General features: G+C 37.2%; 1 protein-coding gene across 1 annotated transcript in view; it reads right to left on the reverse strand.

The window, feature by feature from the left end:
* CCSER1 (coiled-coil serine-rich protein 1) overlaps positions 1-21,745 on the reverse strand; it is a 670,454-nt gene that overhangs the window by 331,386 nt on the left and 317,323 nt on the right. The window contains exon 8 of the mRNA XM_009329761.1: positions 12,859-12,942. Within this exon, the coding sequence (XP_009328036.1) occupies positions 12,859-12,942 (84 nt within the window). The remainder of the gene's footprint in view (positions 1-12,858; positions 12,943-21,745) is intronic.

Raw genomic sequence — 21,745 nt, forward strand, 5'->3', positions numbered from 1 at the left:
GATTCTCAGCTCTATAGGACACCTTCTACTAGGTCTTTGTGTGATTATCCCAAAGGCCAGTGTTCGTGTAGAGATTTTATATATGTATATAAAGTGTCTTGTTGGGATATTCACTTGTAATGCTTACCCTCAAGCTGGAGTTCACTTGAATTACTCAAACTCGCTGATAAGAGTCCTTGCTTAAGAAAAATCAAATTGATGCTCACCAGCCTTTTTACACGTAAAAGGGACAGAAAGAAGGGGGCAGGGGGACGGACAAAAAAAAACTCCCAAAACACCACACCACAACCCAAAAAGCTTCTCCATGGCTAAGTTTCTCACATTTTAAGAGGAAGAATACTAGACAGCAGAAACACCAAAGTATTTCACTTGTAAGTCATCGAATCAAATCTAGCTCAAACCCACAGTGAGTCAAAGCCCTTACTACCTATTAGATGATTACTAACTTATGTAAAACGAGCTGAATCCTGCTCCTACTGGCAGGCATCTATACCACCAAATCATCATTTGTCATTAATATCCACCCTTCGTACAGCCTAAGCAACCTGATGAAAGATTAAATGAACAAGCAGGCTGGACTTGACTCTTTCACGTTATAATAATGTGATTTTTTTTTTCATATTAAAAATAATAAAAAATTATTTTTCAGGTGACAATTCTCAGTCCAGGGCTCAGTCATATCAATAAAGCAGTATAGGAAAAGACATGAGAGAACAAAATTAAGACTTAATATTTGGTGCTTGTGATAAACAGGTTGATTTTTTAATCTATACTTATCCCTTCCCAAAGGCCTCTGGATGGCTAAGTAGAGCTAAAAATAGAATTGTAATTAAAATTTGCACAAATACCAAATCAATACAACTGATGTATGCTTGCTTGAAGCAGAACTCCGTTCTCATTATTTAATCTCTCTTTACTCAAATTTTCTCTGACATGCCATTGATCATTTCATAGGGTGTTTTATAAAGCAGATCTTCATATTGAACTTATTTGCATGAAAGAATAAGCCCTGTACTATTAGGGCTTATTTCTATTTCCAAACAGACTCTGACAGCAAACAGCAAAGCTTTATTCTGTTTTACTTATCAGTATATCTAAAAATCATAATACATTGTACTTTTAACCCTTTCCACAGGCAAAACAGTATGTATAGGAGAATACAGGCCTGTCTTGAATCTTCCTTTTTCTGTGTTTGTTTAATTTATCGTTAAGCATATGAATCTATTTAGGGAAGGAAACACTACAGCATCTGGTAGAAAAGGTGGTGTTTGTGATGATTGTTTCTGAGAGATGTTAATGCCTCATTCTCAGAGTTAAACATTTACCTGGGTTTCAGGCATCTTTCCCAACTGAAAAACCAGTATCTGCACCTTATCCACTAATAGGAAAATATTATTCAGCAATACATCGCACATGGTATCAATTCCCTATCCTGGCCTGAATCCGTATTTTACAGTTTCTTAAATAATAAGTTTCTAAATAGTAGCTTGACATCTGATAGCATTAGAAGACATGCTAGGAGTCTGATAACTAGCTAGATTTTTGGATAACACCCACATGAAAGAATGATCATGTTTTCAATTAGCCCAGCACTCCTTAAAATACAATAATGTAAATAATAATTTGATTATGATGGAATTTGATTATGATATTGAATAATAATATGATTTACGCTCAGCCTCTAAGACCAGAAGTTTAACAGTACACTGGGCTACTGTGCCAAGGACACAACCAGCAAATGGCTGGAACTGTTTTTTCCCCTCTAATCAGTGCTGTGGAGGCTGCATCTGAAAATAACACACATTGTTTTGGGGGCCCCGGTACGAGAGGTGGATGCAAACTGGTGAGAGTGCAGGCCACTAAGATGGTGGATCCAATGACATACAAGGAGACGCTAAGGGATCTGGGTTTGTTTAGTTTAGAGAAGGGAAGGCTAAAGGGGGATCTATTTGCTCTCTTCCACTGTTGAACAAGGTATGGAGAAGAAGCAGCCAGATCTTTCTCAGATGGGCACAGAGAAGAGCAAAGAGCAACAGCGCATGTTGCAGTGAGAGAAACTCCTACCGGACAGAAGAAAAAGAATTCTTCACAGGACTGGTTAGAGAGGTCTTCCAAGGACGCTGCAGAGTTTCCACCCCTGGAGAATTTCAACACTGGCTAGAAAAGGCCCTGAACAACCTGGTCTAACTTTGAAGTGAACCCTGCTTTCAGCCAGGAGGTAGGACTAGAGCACCCCTGAGGTCCTTCTCACCTCATTTGACAAATAAAATATCTCACCTGATTTGACAAATAAAGATCAAATAGTACTAGAGAAGATGTCTTAAACTTCTCTAGTAGAAAGAAGGGTTAGAGAGGGTAGAGAGAAAGGAGCTGATAAACCACATCATCCCAGTGGTTCTGAACTGGAGGGAGAAAAAAAAGCAAACACCTTTGTCCCTTAAGAACTGAATGCCATTTCCATAAATTAAACAAGATGCAACAAAATAAATTCCACAAGATTCCAGAAACTGATCTAAGCTTCCTTATTCACACTGGCTAAATGAGGAAGGATCATTTGCACAGCAAGTTCTATAGGCTGAGCACACCCATGTTTGCAGTCGTCTTCAAAGGTGGGTCTAGTGACAATTTAAAAACTCTCAGTCCTCTCTATACCACCCTTCCTTTCAGAATCTATCACCCTGCTCTTGAAAGGAATACGATAAATAGGCACTTCAGCTGAAAAATAAAATGAGCTCTCCTGCTGCTTTACATTATCCTTTAATTGCACTTTTTATTTTTCCAGCATATTAACCTGAACTCCTTCACAAGCACACCAACCACACTGAAGCAAGTTTACATACAGATAGTTTATTTTTCTTCCTTCTCATCACCGTACTACTAGTACAATAGTTCCACTTGGTCTTTCCAAAACGGTAATAATACAGCATCCTATTGCCCAACTAGCATTGTTTGGTGAAACCCTCATTTGTAAGCTGGAATACAAATATCACACTGTGAGAAAGTCTGGTTTTATGAAGTCCTGTGTTGATAATCAGTGAATTCTGATAAATAGTACAGCCTGCAAACTCTATTACTCTTCTGGTAAATCACGAGAGTTCCATTTGCGAAAAACAGTATCATCTGTAAGTCAAATTGGGAAATGTAAGATAAATGTCTTGCATTATTACTAGAAAACTCCAAAATATTTTAAGTACATTTCAAACATTCTGAAAAATTCATAAACAATAGCTCTAGGAAAAAAAAGACAAAACAACCAAACCCCAAAAGATGTATTTTCACTCTATATTCTGAACTCAACAAAGAATAGCAAGAAATAGTTTATTGCTTTTATTTTACTAGCCATACAGAGCAACCTAATGAAAAAATATTCAGAATTGAATACCCCAAACCAAATAAACGTATAATGTGTGAGGTTAAGTTAATTTACTATTAACCAGTAGCTATTTTCTACTCCTTATAATTTAAATGTAATATATGGTTAAAAGTCAGTAAGATCATTGTTTTTTATTTTATTTTCTGACGATGACCATATATTACCTTTTTACCTTCTTCTAAATCAAGGTACAAAGAAGAATAAAAAGCTCATCCACTTAAATTATCAAAGGAGCCAAAATATGAAAGGAGATTACCTGAGCAGTATTTTTTGAAAGAATTTACCAATGAAAGTAGAAATTTGCAAGCTAGCTTGCTGCTAGGACACTAGTCAGGCTTTTTATATAGTCTTGTAACACGCCGTTTATCAATGATATTCCACATGGCACTTTTTACTACCACTCAGCACGAACACATTACAGCGCTTCAGTCATCTGTCTCCTTCCTGAAGGGCGATGAAGCATTTGTAGAGACCGCTGCCTATCTCACCAAACCCCCAGTTTAAATACAGGGTAATAAGCAGGTCATTTATGAAAGCTTTGCCACAGAATCCATCCCCTTCTTGTTATATTGGGATACTGGTGAAATCTCATCGAGAATCAAAGGTATTACAGTTGAACATCAATCCGAATGACTGAGCTTGAAAATAATAGCAGCCTCCACCCAAAAACCAGAATCGGGCATCAAGTCAAACTTCTCACACAACAGATAAAACATGCACAGGACATTAAAAGAAATGCACACTGTGTGTGGTTTCTATAGAAAGGAAGAGGGAACAATATTTCAAAAGACGAAGAAAGATGCAGGAAATCAAAACAGCAGAAGAAAGACCCAAAGCAGAGCATTAAAGAGCTGGATGGAAGAAAGAGGCTTGGCACTGTGACCAAAACCTACCTCTTGCTGTCAGATTTCTACTAGGCTCAAAAAAATAGGATTTTATCTAAATTCTCTGAAATAAATGGCACCACTTCCAGTAGCTATCTATAGCATCAGCATCCTTCTCTCCCATCCTAGGAAAAATACCACAGGACATCCAAGATGTCCAGTAGCTACTCAAATCCAGAAGATCAATAACATTTTATTCTGTTTAATTCATTTCTCTCAAGCATGGGAAAATTTGTCACCTTGATCTCTCCACTCCGTCCACTTCCTGGCCTCTAGACCAAATCAACCTGAAATAGGTATGGAAAAGGACATAACAGAAATACATTCCCAATTTCAGAGCTAAGACTTCACACAGACAAACTGGATATACAGCAGTATCTTCCATGAAAGTTACAGGAAAACTCCACAAACACGTCCCAGCTCTAACACAACTTAAAATCATTAAAGACTCTGTCTCAAAGAAAGCAGAGCACCTGAGGAAGTGTTTGAGCATCCTTTGAACCATGCAGTATTCATGACGCCATAGTATAAAAAGTATCCTGAGTGAGAAAGTTCTCAGTCTTTGAAACAGAGGTTAAATGAAAACTCTTAAATCTCTTGTACCTGAAATAACATTTTTTCCTTACACTCAAACTGAAATTAAGTACTAAGAGAATGACAAAAAATCATACAAAACTTGGAGAGAATCTACAGAGTCAGTTTCTGTGAAGCAATATTAGTGAGATCTAACAAATACTATAATACAGCTAATTTCTTGTTAGGTTATTTATTTAGGAAAGGACAGAGATTGCAGTTCAGCCTTTCAGTGTCTTAAGAAGAGTTTCCCAGTCCTTACATCAAAGTATTTACAAATAAATGTTTACTATTTTTCTTTATAAAAATTCTCATTTATGGAAAAAATATCTCATTTATGGACAAAAATATTTAATGTCTTTTAATGCTGGAATACACTGTAAGTGAAGGAAAAAATATTCAGCAAAATTATAAAAAAAATGAGGATGAAAACCACATAACACTGTTGTTTCCTTACAGAACTTCACTAGAATGTAAACAAAAATGGTATTTTGCTATTAAAATACAGATGATTCTTCATTTATGACGTTTGCTATACCAGCATGTATACACAGACTTTTCTGTGAATCATGCCCAGGTATGGCAAAGGAAACGGGACAAAACACTAAATTATAACTGGGGGGCAGAGCAAAACATCATTTTTATATTAGGTCCCTAGTGAATTGCACAGACAGACATCTCCACATCTTCAAAAGCAAAAATATTTCCCCAACCAGAAAATTAATTATTGAGAGAAACAACAGTACCAGTTGATTCATTAAACATTGCTGTGCAGAGCTGAGGATAAAGCATTTATTAATCTAAAACTCATCCGCATTGTATGACTGCAGCAAAAATATGTCACACAGATGCCTTTAGCAACATACTGAAGCTGTGAAGTCATACAAATTAAACTGCTGATCTTAAGAAGCAAAACAAGCTTTCCAGCATATGTGTATTTGTTTTAGGCAACAGTACTTTTCTTTTTGCTGTTATTAACACACATAATGCAATAGCATGTCGCTAGATGATACTGACAGCAATCATTTTCATGCAAGCTAAACTCTTAAGTACTTCTTTGAGAATTTATCCAATACCAGGAATATAGGGCCATGTCAAGCAACAGTAAATTTCCATATTTTTAGCCAACTTTCCTTCTATAGCCTTCTTTATCTTAAAAATGTTAGCAATTCTTGAGTGGAAAGTAACTACCAAGAAGCATACTGAATAAGAGAGACAGTGCGTGTGTGTGTGAACACGTGCATGTTTCTGCGTATCAATATATACATATTTCTGTATATATATATTTATATGTGTGTGTGCGCACATGTGTATGTATATATGAAAAACACAAACTGAATTTTTAAAAAATCCAGGATTTTGAGCAACCAAAACTATACAAAAATCACATTGGCTCTTTGCTGCCTTCTTCATAACCTTTATTCCTAGCACTTATAACACAACACAGATTTTCCTTTACCTCAATTACCCAGCAAGCCTTGGTATAAATCCTGTTTTGCACCACGAAAGCTCCCCTTGCAAGTCTTAGGTGAGGACTGCTCCAGTCAGCCCCTCAGGCGAGGCATAGCAGCTTAGCTCCACAGAGCTCCAAGGACATGGGTTAACGCTCTAGTTTGACCTTGACACAGTCATGGTATAAAACAAATGCTACACTATATGCTGCTACGTAGGAAATATAATATACCGTAATCTACCATCATTCATTTAAGGAGAAATTTGAATCTCTCAAAATAGATGTCAATCAAAAGTATGTAACATCTACAAAGCCGATGAACTACAACATACAAAGTCTTCCTTCCCATCACACCTCCAAGACGCTGCCATCTCCATTTGACCTAAAATTGATCTTTAGTTGGGTATCTTTATGTTTTCATTAGAGTTAAAATTGGTTAATTCAAATTGGTTAAAAAAAATGAAGTGAAAAAAGGAATGGTGACGTTGAGACCTACTTTTTGTCTCTCACATAAACCAAAAACTGAAGTTCTCTGAGATTTCGGTGTAAGGCCAGATCATATTTGCCTGCTTCTACTAAGACCTGCCAGTAAAACGCCTACACGTCTCATGAAGCCAGCAGTCTACAAGTGACACTGCTGCCAAAGACAAGGATATGCGGTGCATTATTATTAAAGGAACGTAAGCCTCAGCACTGTATCTCAAGGGAGACTTTGGACACGTTCTGTATTTCAGATTTGCTCATTTCTGCAGTGTTATTTTGATGAAATACTCGGGAGCAGAACCTCAGTGAGACCAGGAAGACACTATTCTATGCCAATGACATAATCGTTTATCTATGCCAAACACTATGATATGACAACAGTTTGTAATAGGGACTTAAACTCATATGCAGAATCACCTCCATAAGTGCCAAGGAATATTAAAGATCCTATCTGACTGGTAGCTTCTCATCAAGGGACTGGCATAGACAAGGAATCAGAGCCTAATCCCCACTGTGTGTCATAGGATATTGACACTTCCACACTCCATGTCTGTCTTGTGGAACTGACTCAGAGAGTAATTACAGCTCAGATAAGCCTTTTCTGGAATACATGCAATTAATTCTCCTGTAAAAAGGGGGGAAAGAAGCCTGACACTTTAATAATGTTTAAGTAAACCTAATCTGTTTCTTTTCTGCTCCTAATGTTTCCTAAATATGAGGAAGAAAGAGGATTTGAAAGTACTTACAACTGCCTGTTCTTATGTAAATCACCTATGGGTCTGTAATATCCCCTCATAAAATAATACTACAAACCAGCAGAATGTAGAGCAACTGGGGACTCAGTGTAAAAATTAATCTAGAAATTTTTTTTTTTTAGTATAAGGACTATTATTCTTTTCAAATAGGAATTACCTCATTTCTTTAAAATTTCAAGGGTGACTTTTTTAAAATTTTGAAAATAGAGTGGACTAATCCAAATGTCTTTTTCCTAACAATTCAGAAAGTGGTATTCACCATGACTTCATTAATTTATTTATCCAAATCTCACTCTTAGCCTGTCGAAATAAGTTATGATTCTAGGACTGTACAAATTCAAGGTATCTATATTGGCATAACTACATTTTGAGGTGATTTTTATACTTAACCCGAGTGTCTTTCATAAACAGTTCATCAGCAGGGTTTAAGTGCATCTCAGGCTTTCTGTTACACTTCAAAGCTGGATAACAAGTACTCATCTTCACGATACTTCAAAACTGCAGCAATTGGCTAATTGCCCATTATTGAAATCAACCTACAGGAAAGAGCTAAGCTTGCCATCTTTCTGCCCTCCAGGAATACACTCTATTGGGGGCGCAGGGCACCCAAAAAACTCAAAACAGCCCCACCAAAACCCCCCCACCGAACACCACAAATCTGTCTCCCCCCCCAAATAATTTAACATAGGTTTTGGATGAGGAAGTAGAACTTGTTTACAATTTGCAAAGATAAAACAAAAAAAAAGAGCAGTTATGTTGTGTTGAGCTGATTCTAGAATATCTAGTCCTAAAGCATTAATTTCTACAGCTTGAGGCAAAGCTCACTTAGCTTTAAGCTAAGTGAGCACTGTACCTAGCTATTCCATAAATGTAAAGTCTAACATTTGATAAAGAGCCACCTCCACAGCAGAAAAATACCTCCACTAGCTGGGCTATAAGGGGGATTCATTTCCTAACCTAATTTTGCCTCCAGTTCCACTCACAATCCACCCAAACCGCCTCACTACGTTTTTCATTTCGATGGGACAACACATGACTCATGTTACACAGGGACATCAAGGTTGAAAGAATAATGTTGTTAACGCTCATTTTTCAGTGTTAATGCCGCTGTACCAGTGACAGCAGTACAATAAATGTTACTGTAAGCAGCACTCCGTTATTTTTGCCACTATACCCTGAAAATATTTTTCTGCTTAAAGTCATCCTAAGTGCTCATGCTGTAGTGGAAAAAGATTGATTTGTAGAAGGTACGCATAGGTGCAGTTTCAGGGTAGAGCTTGGTAGGAGACAGCTGAGGTTTTAAACATCTTTCTGTGTCCAATGAAAACTGAGACTTTAATTTATTTTTTTTATTTTAGGGGGGAAAAGAGAACAAGAGCAAGCAAATGACTCCTTTTACCAAACCCTGCAGAATGGACTCACTTCGTTTCTTTGATTGTCTGGGTAAGAGGATATTTTCACGAACGAGTACAGCACTGAGACAAAGCAATGCTTTGAACCCAAATTTTAAGTTCCTGCTCAGGTTCACCATTTCCGAAGAACTTTAGAGCAATTTTGGATGCCTGACATCTTGGAAGCCAAACTCTCCTACAATTCCTGAAACAGGTATTTTTCAGGAGATAATAAGAGAATAGAAGAATTAATTCCACTGCTGTGTCTACCTCTATTTATTCCTCCACAGATGACAGACACACTTCTGGTGACCAAGGGAGTCAATCCAACATTATCATTAAAAAGAGAACAAACCAAAAAAACTGGCGAGGGACTACTTTTCTAAGTTCTTCTTTGTTTGCTCAGAGATAGGTGAGGGCTCCTTGCATTTTATGTTTTGTACCTGGGTCTTGTAGCTGAACATCTAAACCCCTATTTTCATTCCTCAAAGATTTACCCTTTTCTCCCTTCGAGAGCTAGATAGCAATTAGGAGAGAGAACAGTTGCAGGTGCTCTGCAGCTTCATCAATTTACAGCAGGTCAGCTCGCACTCCATCAATGTTTTCCACCATCAGCTCTGTTAAAGTTCTCCTTCATAATGCACTCAAATATGGTAGAAATACTTTTTTTGAAGTATTTGAAAATTAAAAAGATCAAAGGCGGGAGGAGAAGACTACTAGAAAACTCTAGAAAAACTAGAGAAAAGAAAGAGACAAAAGATCCTGAAGAGCCAAAATTTACCTGAAGTACGCTTTAGGTTAGTTGCAGAGTTCTGCAGAAAAACTAACTAACCAGGTATTTTAAACCTACATGCAAGCATTCAACTTAACGGAAAACCACAACAAAAGTACAGACGTTCATATACATCTCTCAAAAAGTACAAAACCGACTCCCACTCAAGTTGATTTTTATGTTAAAGTGCTATCTCTGAATTAATGTAATGATGCCAGGATTTTAAGACAGGCAGGTTGTATTTACAACCGTTAAATTTCTGTATTCAGAATGACAATGGTCTGAACACGGGTTGCCCTAAGACAGAAGAATAAAAATGGTAGTTATCCATCAAGTGCTATGTTGCAATATATTGTAGCTAAGTGAAAAGGCATACACTTTCATTAGCCAAAAATTACCATTCTACTTCTCTTTTGTAAACATTCACTTTCCTAATATTTAGTCTTACAGACACATAAATAACCATAGGATTTGCAGAATATTAAAGCATGTTTTGCATCAATTTTTGGCTGATTTTATGTAAGTAAAGAAAACATTTTTATCAGCATTTTCTAGTGATCATTTCAAATTTATTTCATTTTTAACAGCTCTAAAAAGAGAGCTTACTTTCCCTGAACAGTCTACCACATGCAGCTCCTTAAAGCACCTCAGCAATGAGGAGCAAACAGCATGAAGCTCTCGTTGGGAAAGCAGAGAAATGCAAAAAAGGGGATCGCAACAACTGCCCGGCACCTGGAGTGGCTTCCTTAGCCAGCAGGACAGTGAGCAAAGCTGCAGCAGGGGCTTTCCCCAAGGGCCTGAAGCCCTGCAAAAAGCCCCAGAGCAAACCAGAGAATGGGAACCCCGGGTGTATCTTTTGGTGTGCCTCAATATTTAGCAGTGCCGTAGTGGCAGGGCCCAGGGCACCTCCATGAAGAGGACACTGGATGTGCAGTGCAAGAAGTGGTGGCCAGAGGGACCGGAGCCCTGTTGCTCTTCAGAGGACTTCAAGTTGCATCCTCAGCCTCATACAGGCTCATTACAGGCATGAAGGAAACAACAGGGGCTCACTGTAAGTATATCGGGGCTTTTTAGATGCTTAAGATCAAAACTGTGGTTGAAAAGAGCTGCTCCATAGCTGCCTAACTTCAGAGAAGCCTAAGCTGAGTTGGTGCTTCCCCTGTTCGATTGCTGAGGTCCTTTGACAAGTAGACTTTAGTTTAGTTGATCCCATGGATGCTGGCAAAGCAATACAGTTGCTTTGCCTCCAGAAGATTGTCAAAATGTTCAGTTCTGGCACAAGTTCTAAGTGTGTTTTTTTACTGAGCTCTTTTACTAGCCCGTCACTTTAATTCTAGCTGCTCTAGAAATCCTGGCAGTTCTTACAACACTACACCCTTACACAAAATAAAACCCCCAACTTTTTACAGATAAATAGTACTGCAGGACAATACACAGTAGAGGTTAAAAAATACACTGCTGGTCATGTGTACGCACAACAATCCTTTTTTTCCAATCCTGTGGGCATCCACTACTTTTTTTAAGTAGGGTTCATAACCTTAAGTCCAGCTTCTGTGATAGTCATCTCCCAATCTGGCTTTATTTAGTTCAATAGAAGTAAATGAGATATACTGAATCCTTTCAAAACTTAATTTCAAATGACTAAATGTGCTCCCACCTGTACCCTTTTAGAAGTCCTAGAGTATGAAAACTGAAGTCAGTTACTCATGGATTAAATCCATGATACTTATTTTCACTCATATGGAAATCCTTATTTCATGACCCTAGGAAGATGTACTTTTCTGTCTATTATGAGGAGAACTAAATTCCCTGTGGGACTTTTTGCTGCAACTGACATATATACAGATGAACTTTGACAACAGTTAACAGCAAATGAGCTACAGCTCACTGTATCAATACAGGATAATTTTACACTGACAAAATTGTCGACCAGTTAAATAGCATATGTTCTGAACCAGACTGATATAAAATTAATGCTCCAGGACTGTGCAGAAGCTTGATGTTCCCTGTGTCCCATTTTGTCATTTAATTTTAGATAATAATTACATCATACATCATTTCTTAATGTAGTCAGATATGAAACAAAGAATATTGATGACTTGTATGTATTTTGCAGATGTTAATATAGCAAAGGAATCTTTCATCCTTGAGCAGCATTACGTTTTTCCCATGCAACTTGAAACTTAGCTATTTGTGCTGGTGTAAAAATATACTGGTGTTTTTGGTTAGTATATAAAAGATGCAGTAATGGATGGACCTGAATTCATTCTGTCCAGGTTCTGAGCTAGCCACCAGGCATGAGACAGAAAGGCACAAAAAGCCCCTTAGCTAGATCAGATATTAAGGTCTAATTAAGGAAACAACCTCACCTCACAAAGGGTGCTTATACAAAATCATAGGTGCCTGCACACCTGCAACTTCCATGGAAGCAATGTACGTGCTGAACACCTTCCTGAATGTGGTGACCCTACATGTTTTCTCTGCAGAGTCTTTAAGTTCTCTGTCTGTGAGAGAGGAGGCGGAAAAATCCGTCTCCTTTAATTAAGACTACTGAAGACATACCTGTTTTAATCACGTTCCATCAAAAATGGAATTTTAAAATTACGTTAGCACAGTCTTAATAGGACAATAAAATGCATTTTCATGTGTTTAGGTTTTTTTAATTGCTATATCACATATTTTACCTCAGAAAAAATATGGAAGGAAAGGAAAGGTTCAGCAAGCATGGGAATATTTATTGTTTTATTTAATTTAAAAGACATCTATTATGGAGAAAAAAGTATTTCATTTTCTACTGAACAATCTTGCAGATGTGAAGAGCAGCTCATGGGAGAAGTATTCACAATTCATCAGGACATGTGCACGGCCCTTCAAGATTTCTGCCATATGCATACAGTGCTGTGCTACTTCTCTGCCTCTTTGATACTGCAAGACAACTGTCAACACAATCTTTTAAGAGAAACTCCTACTAGCAGTGCATCTAGATAGTAGCCACTTCAGAGGCTGACAAGTCCCTAGAAATCTAGTCAGTGTTATCAGTGTTTATCTGAATGAATAACATAGCCTTAGGCTAGCTATTCTGTAGCGGGTATGAAATTGTATTTCTTTAGTTTCTGGTCTCGATGAGTGACATTATCAGGTAAATGAACTTAAACAATTGCTTCTCCTGCTTACCAGCTCCTCACGAAGTTGGGCTATGAGTTCATCTCTCTCCTTCAGCTGCAGCTTCAGCACTGAGCATTCATCTTTTATTCCATCCTACAAAAACATCAAAACAGATCTTATAATAGGCTTAATGCTTTTACTTTGCTCTTGACAAAAGACTGTTTCACATAGTGTGAGATAATTACATCCAAGTAACGAAACTCAATTCTCCTTTGTCATGTGTGGTATTTTCAATAACATATTCTAAGTTGCAGCATAAACAAATTAATGGATTCAAAGACATTACATAGAAATGTGAACAGCTCCCTGCACGGAAGTCCATTTCATTGTTTTCTGAATCTTCTAAGCATTTTTACTGAAGATCCTATCAGGTCATTCCTTTTCAGTTAAGGAACAGCTATGAAATGTTATAATTTTACTCATACAAAACAACATTAGAGAAATATCAATTTAGAAGCATTATTGTGGAGCTCTTGATCTTGGAGAGGATGAAAAAGAAAGCACAACAGACATTCACAGGAAAAGTAAAGCACCCTTCCCATGCATACATCTTTTGTCCCATGTCAGCCAAAACAGCAGCAATTCTGGTATTAGCAGGGTGGAGGAAAGAAAATAGTTACCACTTAGTGATATAACCATTGACTATAACTCAATTTAACTTGAGTGAAAATGAACTTAACAGCTAAAACTGTAGCCAAACTCAGGTCCATGAGGCAGTCTGCAAGCTGCCCCCAGAAAATTTTGTGAGTTCATGTAAGTCTAAACACCTTATTTGGAGATGAAATGTCAATCACATATTTTTATGTTGTTCTGATAAACATCCAAGAGGAGAAACTCAAATGAAAAGACTGAAATGTTGAAGAAAAAAAAAACCCAAGAAACTAACCAGCCAACTGGCTGGTCATACAACTATAAACGAAGCACTGTATCTTCACATCCTTCTAGTACAAAGACATATTTACAAAGTTTGGGAAATTTACTGGTTTGGAGTATCGTTATTTTCCCCCAAAAAAACAAGCCATACAACAAGAAAACTTTTGGGAATACAGTGATACTTGCACAAGACTTTCATCCTTAGTTTAAAAATAAGAAAATTGGGCCTCTAGCTAACAGACGATAACAAGTATAAAAGTGTAGAATTTATTTAGACCATGAAGAGCTCAGGGGTTCAAAAGGTTATCAACCGCTGTGATAAACTTGAACTCTGTCTGTACTAATGTGTTTGCAACTCCAAATGAACACACAAATATGAGACAAAAAAAAGAGTGTGAAGTCCATTTTCCTCAGTTAAATGTTCAGTTATAATAATTACCTTTCAAAGTAATTATATTGCTCATCGTCTGCTCTAACAGAATGTGAAAAAGAAACAAGACATTCCTCACACGTAAAACCACAAATACTTACAACTACAATAAAAAGAGATACCCCATTTCTGGCAGACATAATGGACCTGCTTACATACTACTTCAGTACTCTGTACAGATCTTATGAAAGATTCAAATTTAGAAAAAAAGCTGGGACTTGCACCATCTCCTTTAGGGAAAAACTCACAGGAATTTTTCTTTGCTATAAGGTATAGCAGCATTATACTCAATACCTACTAATAGATCTCTGTTTAGGAATGTTAGCTGCAAATAAAATACTAATACATCCCAGAATACAGGCCTCAGCACACAATGTTATTAGTACGTATTTAACATTTTAGTTAGCAAAAATATCTACTTATAAAAAATATAGTTTAAAGTATTAAGAACTTCACTATTATTTTATCAAAGTGAGGTCTTTATTTAAAAAAAATTGTTTTAAAAATGATGTGGCATTAGCTATTGTACCTCAATTTCTAGTTACATTATTCTGAGTTCTTTTTGTCAGCATGGTTTCAAATTGCTGCTATCTCCTACTTTCCCCTTTTTAACTTTAAAAAAAAAAAAGGTTAGTGGAATACACAGTGGAAGAAGGAAAACAACGAGGTCCCATAACCATTATGGGACTATTACAGACTATTACAAGACTATTACAAAAATAGCTTTTAAAAAGCATGCAAAGCCAATACAGCAATGAAACCTGTAATAGTGTATGGTAACTTAAAGCAGGAAAGATTTTTGAGATGAGCTTTGGCACTTGGTATTGCCTAAGAGGCAATGCAGGCCTCCCTTGGACTAGTGAGAGCTTGAAGAAAGGTTTTGCCTCCCAGAGCTTCCAAAGACTTAAAAATCACAGTGCATCTCTCCCAGCAAAAAGCAGTCATGCACCCAGCTGGATATTCCTCATCCACACAAGGGACAGACCTCTCCTGCGCAGCGTAGTTCTTCAGGCACTTAGCTTCTATATTCCGTGCAAGAATTTTCTCATAGACCATAACTGTCATTACAGTTTGGAGAAAAAAATCTAGCGCTAAGGTAATTTTTCCCTTGTCTTGCCACATACCAGTGAAACTCTGATTAACATGTGCCAGTGGGACAGGATTCTTGTAAATCAATACTCCACATTATCAGCTCCTATGCAGACCATTGCAGCTTAGTAAAAGCGTGTCCTGCAATTTCTGGGGGACCCACTGTGCTGGGATACTCGAGACTATGATATCAGGGTTGGACCCGTACCCTTCATGCATTTGCCAGCTTTAGAGAAAAGAGTACCTATCGTTTCCACCCCTTGCTTAAATAATTTTCAGTATTAAGCTAAGCTAGCAGCAGTTAGGTAAACTTAACTGCAGAATGCAGGCGATACAACCATTGCCACCAAACAGAAGACTTCATCTGCACCCAAGCATCTCAGCAAGGACTGTCCTTAGACAAGATCTTCCCTGCAACTTGCTATGCAGGTACATCAATGTGTATGCAGGAGTTACCCAGAAATGTCTAGTAAAAGAGAAATGCTAGCAATTCCCACATTTTTATGTTATTGTTTAGTAAAAGAAGTGATAATAAACAGTCTATATTCCATCCACTCTACACCACACTGGGTTTGCAAGCAGCAGAGAGCTCTTTTTCTTGTTGAACACAGTGTAGAATTAGGATTTTATAATACCATTTTGCTGCATGGTATCTGCACAGGCATCGTTTGTTCTGCAAATGCAAGACAAAAGGTAAAAGACAAACGGTGCTTGGTGCTTCTTCTGTTTCTATTATATTTTGAGGACATTTCTGCTATAATACCAACTGAGAATGTGAATAGAAGAAAGAAAATACCATACAGGAATAAAAGAGAAAAAAGTATTCAACTGCAGAAAGGCTTGGGTAATTTCAATATCCCATACATCTGTCTGAATGCAGTACTAACAGAATAAAAAATGTTATAGAACCAACTATCTGTTGCCAAAACAGTGAATACAGTTCTTCCAGAAAGTAACTACTGAAAGTAGGGAAGGAGAGAAGGCTCAAAAAAATCACATTCTTGTGCAAGAGCCAAAATATGTCAGTGAAGGCTTGTGCGGAGGATACCAAAGAAGTAGCATCCCATTGAAAGGTGCGGGGGCAGGAAAAGCTGGTGGAATGCTGGGTTATTTATTAGTCCAGGGGCAAACAGCAATGCATATCAGACAGTGTGAATTCTGAAACAGATCACCTTTACTCCTTAGGAGGCTTGAAATGTTTCATTATCTACTGTGAAACTGTAGTACAGTGCAAGGCTGCTATGGAAAGACCAAGACGTTTGTTGAGAAAAGCTTCTCAAGGTGAATGAGGAAGAGGAGACACAGTCCAGTAGCGATTTATAGTAAAAAAGAAACTACCTGAAAACCAGAATTCCCTGGAATTGTCACAACAACAGACACCAAAGACGAAGGGACTTGAAAAGGATGGCCTGCTTTTAGCAGAGCGTGCAATCAGTGTATTCTGAGTCTACACTGTAATTACAAAGCTGGAAGAAACTTTTCCCCCCATGAAGTAGGGCTTTTTAATATAACTTTGAATACTCTGGGGCTGCGCAATTCAGGCTCTTCACTATCCCCACATTCCAGTAGATACTTGACCCATGTATTCTTATGTTTAGAAAGATAAGCTTATTTATAATACTGGTTATGATCATGTACGCAAAATATTTCTCATGTTTTTGCAGCCCTTGTAATATTTATAGAGTGTAAGAGAATAACAGATTGGCCTATAAGTATAGCTGAGTTCAAGTGCCAACCAGAATCAATTAAATGACCATAGATTTAAAATTCTGCTAGGTAACATTTACCATTTCCAGTTACTAAATCAATATCCTTGGACACTCTGGTTCCTTATCATTCTGCAAAATGAGTTTATACCTGTATATTTTATCAAGGCTATCAGTCCAATGAGAACAGTGATGCTATGAAAATACTAGTCAACACTCCAAATAACTGAATCACATGCTCTACGCATGTGTTCGTAAGCTACCTTTATACACTACAACTTTCAGGCCATTTTGTTGAGTTTAATAAATTATATGTACTACATATTACATACAGTATTAGATATTGTAGTGATATTCTCATTATTTTTATGAATGTTGTTCATGATCTCATTATGAAAAAAAAAGGATAAGAATTCTGCTCTCTGTTGTAGTGAGCATGTTCATAACAGGCTTGTCCAAGACTCTGCAAATACCTGATAAAAAGAGAAGTCAATTAACAGCTTATTCTTAAAGAGAACTATTAGACACAGCATGCTCTGTAAATAAAATGCTGCATCTTCAGACTACTTTCTTTTATTAAATGGAGGTAATCAAAAATGTTTGAAGTCTAAATTCCAGGTGTACTTCATGAAAATGCAAAAGCAGCTGTGTGCAAAGTGTCCATTGTATGTTCCTCACTTATATTCTCTGATATTGTAAAAAAGTCCAGGATTTAACTGTATATTCACTATGGATCTGCTGTTATTATTGTACATGTTTATGGTCAGAACGTTCTTCAAATTATCATCTTTGTACTTCTTCAAATTATCACCCTTTTACTTATTTTCAGTTGTAGTCTATGACAGTGATTGCTATGTCTCAGTGCTAGTATCTTCCTATTTTAGTTTAATTCTGTCCATCTGGGAAAATGCTAAACATAATAGCAAATCTGTTTCTCATCAGATCAGGTCACAAGATGACAAACTGTACTGCGTGTGTGAAGACAGCTGCAGCAGGTTATGCGTAAGGGCCAAAAAGCATCATCGTTTCCATTTTGAAAACTTACTTTATACCTCTTCATACTTCAGAACAAATAGGCATATTGTGCTTACTGTAATCAAAGCACTATAAATAGAACTAACCGAGTATTATGGAAGATAAATTTACTACAATTTTACTTTGATACTAAACAGAATATGCTGCCAAAATAGTACCATGAAATTAGAATATTATAAAACTCATTTGATAAATGTGCTGAATTTCCAATACTAAGCAGATTGTTTACCAACTTAGGGCAATGCAAAAATCAGCAATTACTTAGGTTGTAGTTTCTTTAGAAATATCATCCTGGAACAAACCAAACTAAGAAATTTAAAACTGAGTATCCGGTTCAGAAAGCTACATAAATGCCATAATAGTTGAAGCTTCCTTTCAGTTGCGCAGCAGATTCATACAGCAAAATTAATAAATTTCTGGATAACTAACTAGAACATTCAGAGAAAACACAGGCTATTTTAACATGTACAGGATTTTTATGCCAGCACTGAAGGAGTCTAGACTACGTACATGGTTACGGATGTCTTTTACGGTTCACTTTATACCACCTGGCATCTGAAAAGCGCTAAGTACTTTTGTGGATCTTACTGGAAATTTGTAGAGAAACACCATTATCTACCTCTGAACTGGGACCCCACTTGGGTTAACATGTATCATGACACACACACTTTTATTAAAAGGAAAAGCATCTAGATATTTGAGATTATTCATGTGAGTAGATTTCTGGACATTACAGACTGTGTTTTCAGAAATGGGTTTTTTGTCAGATCATGAATAGTTATATTGGTTGTTGTTGTTATTATTATTATTGTTGTTGTTGTTGTTGTTGTTGTTTTAATGACAGTCTTAATGATGTTAACATGAGGCAGAGAACCTGAGACTGCATTATTTGTTTCAGGTGTCAAAATGAAGTCACTGGTCCATCTTTGAGAGATGGTCCCCTGATGTATTTACACCATGATACCGTATGACACGGTACGACTGTCCAGTGTTTTATTTTCCCTTTCTGCGTTCACTCTAGCTCTACATATTGTATCAATTTATTTCTGTCATATCAATTCCTTTCAATCACACCAAGAGAGATATGAATTGGCTGGCTGCAATTCTTTACATGTGCAAAGCACATTGATTTTGCTTCTTTGGCTCATCTGTTGTTTTGGTGCTGTGCCAGTCCGGTTAGTCTTGCTGGAGTCCTGACAATGCTCCCAAAGAGAGGCCACCGACCGCAGGCAATGGTCATACTTAACTCGCATGCTTCTCATGTCACACTGCTGTGCCAGCTGTTGCTCAAGCCCAGCACAAGGGCGAGGGCAAGTCCGTGCTTCAGAAATTCCCGTTAAAGCATAACACGGCAACACAGAGTGACCTCCCACAGCCCCCTTGACTCAACACAAGCAGAGTCTCACTACAGGGTATCTTTCCAGTAGGAACAAAACAAATCAGTAAAATCCTGAATCAGCTTTGGAAGTTATGGTCATATCAGAAACAGACAGCATTATGTACATCTTCTTTCAATGCAACTACAGCATTCAAACGACATATCTAAAGGAACAGCTCTGTATTTCATTTCTTGATCATGAAATCAAATGGAGTTTGGGTAGCAGAGGATCTGATCTTACAATGATAAATAAGGGTGATTAAGCCTCATAAAACCTTATGCAATTCTATACCATGTTCTATCTAAGTTCAATTACATAGAATATGACAATGAATATTTTACTGGAACAATTTAGGGCAGCTATATCCATTTGAATGTTAGAATTCAGCTGAGATTTTACTATGAAGGTAACACTCAAAAAGACTATGTAGGCTATGCTACTTTAACCTCAGACATTTATGAATACAGAGCTAAATAAACGACGTTTTCTTCATAGCGATCCAATTGTCAGTTAACTGTGAAATACAGATTGAGCAAATTAATGTGGTGGGTTTTTTTTGCTTTTTTTTACTCTCTTCAGCAGCAATAATAAAAAGCATGGAGTTTAAAGGAGTGCAGCTTGAGCAATAAACTGCAAAACATGAAACTGAATGATCATTCCAGGTGAAGCCCAAGATGTATTCAACCTGCAGAAATCGTGAACAGCAGCCAGGAGTGAAAACGTGTAGCAAACACATAAGCGTATTTTTCCTGACATGACCACTCCATTTACTGTCTCCTTATGGCTCTTCCTGAGCCAGAATTCATATACACAGTACCACGCCTCCTTTGGTAATATCTCTAAATAAATTATACATTCATAAAAGAAACCAAGCAAGCAAAGCAAAAAACCCAACCCCCCAAACCTTCCTTTTGTTTCAAACACACTGCCAAACAATGTCATTGTTCCTAACCTAAGAAAAGACAGGAGTATTTCCTACTCATCTTCCCCATGTCTCCCATAGTTTTACACGTCTGCATGCTTACTGCGCAACTCCTGCCATCTCCATTTGAAGCTTGGGAATCATTGTCTATATAACCTCCTTTCTTACATAAACCACCCTGTATCTCTGAGCAAAGCCTGTGATCCACCTTTTCTAGTTGCACTGTATCATTCATTTGAAGCGGGTCATCAGGATTCCACGTAGCACTCGAGCAGCGGCTTAGCCATCCATTCACACACCTGCACTATGACATTTTGGTTTGCGTTCATTTTGAAGTACTTATTCAAAATAATTCTTAAGGGCCCAAATTTATAGAAAAACCCCATGTCTTCTATATTTTCTGTAGAAGGGGAAAAAATTCCATCACAAACCCTTCCGTAAAACTAAAATCATAGTCACAAACTTCAGAATAAACAGACTTTGGGAACAATGTCCCTGTACCTATTCATCAAGAGCCCTGCAAGGACTATTAAGAATAACTACTCAACTGTATGTACTTTTTTTTATTTTGATTAAGTAGTAAGCTGGTGTTTTCAGGGAACTATCCACATGTCTGAAAGATCTCTTTCCTCATTTAGAAAAATAGGTTTGTTCTTCCCCATGTGTATTCCTTTGTGTCTGCTGACACTGAATCTCAACGGCCTTTCACTTTTTGGTATGATGAGATCTTTCCGCAAAATTTCACACTCCATTTTAATTCTGATTATTCTGGACCCTTCTGGAAGTATAATTCTTCCTTTAACAAATGACTACTTACATCTTCTGTACTCTACATCTAATCTGCCATTAATCCAAGAGATGACCCCACTCATCCTCTTATTTTTTAAAAGCCTTTGATGAAGGGCCTTTTTGAAAGCTTTTTGGAAATTGAGTTAACTACACAAAACAGATCATCCTTGTTCACATGCTGATGACTCTTCCAGCAGACTTCTGAGGTATGATTAAAATCTCAGAAAGTCAAGTCTGCTCTTCCCCATTTATTATATTCATTCATGGGCCAACTAAATCTATTTTCCAGAACACTTTCTACTAATTTACCTGGTAACAAAGTCAGATTAAAAAAACTTTGAAAAAACCCAAACAACAAAACAAACAAACAAACCAACAAACCAACCAAAACCCCATACCCTGGCATCTTATTTCTATTTGTCATTTCACTAAGAAGATTTAAGCAACAGAAAATGGGCAAGAGTTAGCAGTTCAACAATTTCTTATATCAGTTTCTGTAGCATATTTGAAGGAGTAGCTGGTGTGAGAGTTTTTTTATTCTACGTTATTCCATTTTATTCTCAGTTATCTTCAGCTGACATTTCAAGACTTATTCCTCAGACTAGTTGCCCCATTGAGGCAACTATGTGGAAACAACACAGACCATTTATTTACTTTTTTTACAAAAATCTTA

Source organism: Pygoscelis adeliae, unplaced genomic scaffold (genome assembly GCF_000699105.1).
Source record: "Pygoscelis adeliae isolate BGI_AS28 unplaced genomic scaffold, ASM69910v1 Scaffold67, whole genome shotgun sequence".
NCBI classification, from domain to species: Eukaryota; Metazoa; Chordata; class Aves; order Sphenisciformes; family Spheniscidae; genus Pygoscelis; species Pygoscelis adeliae.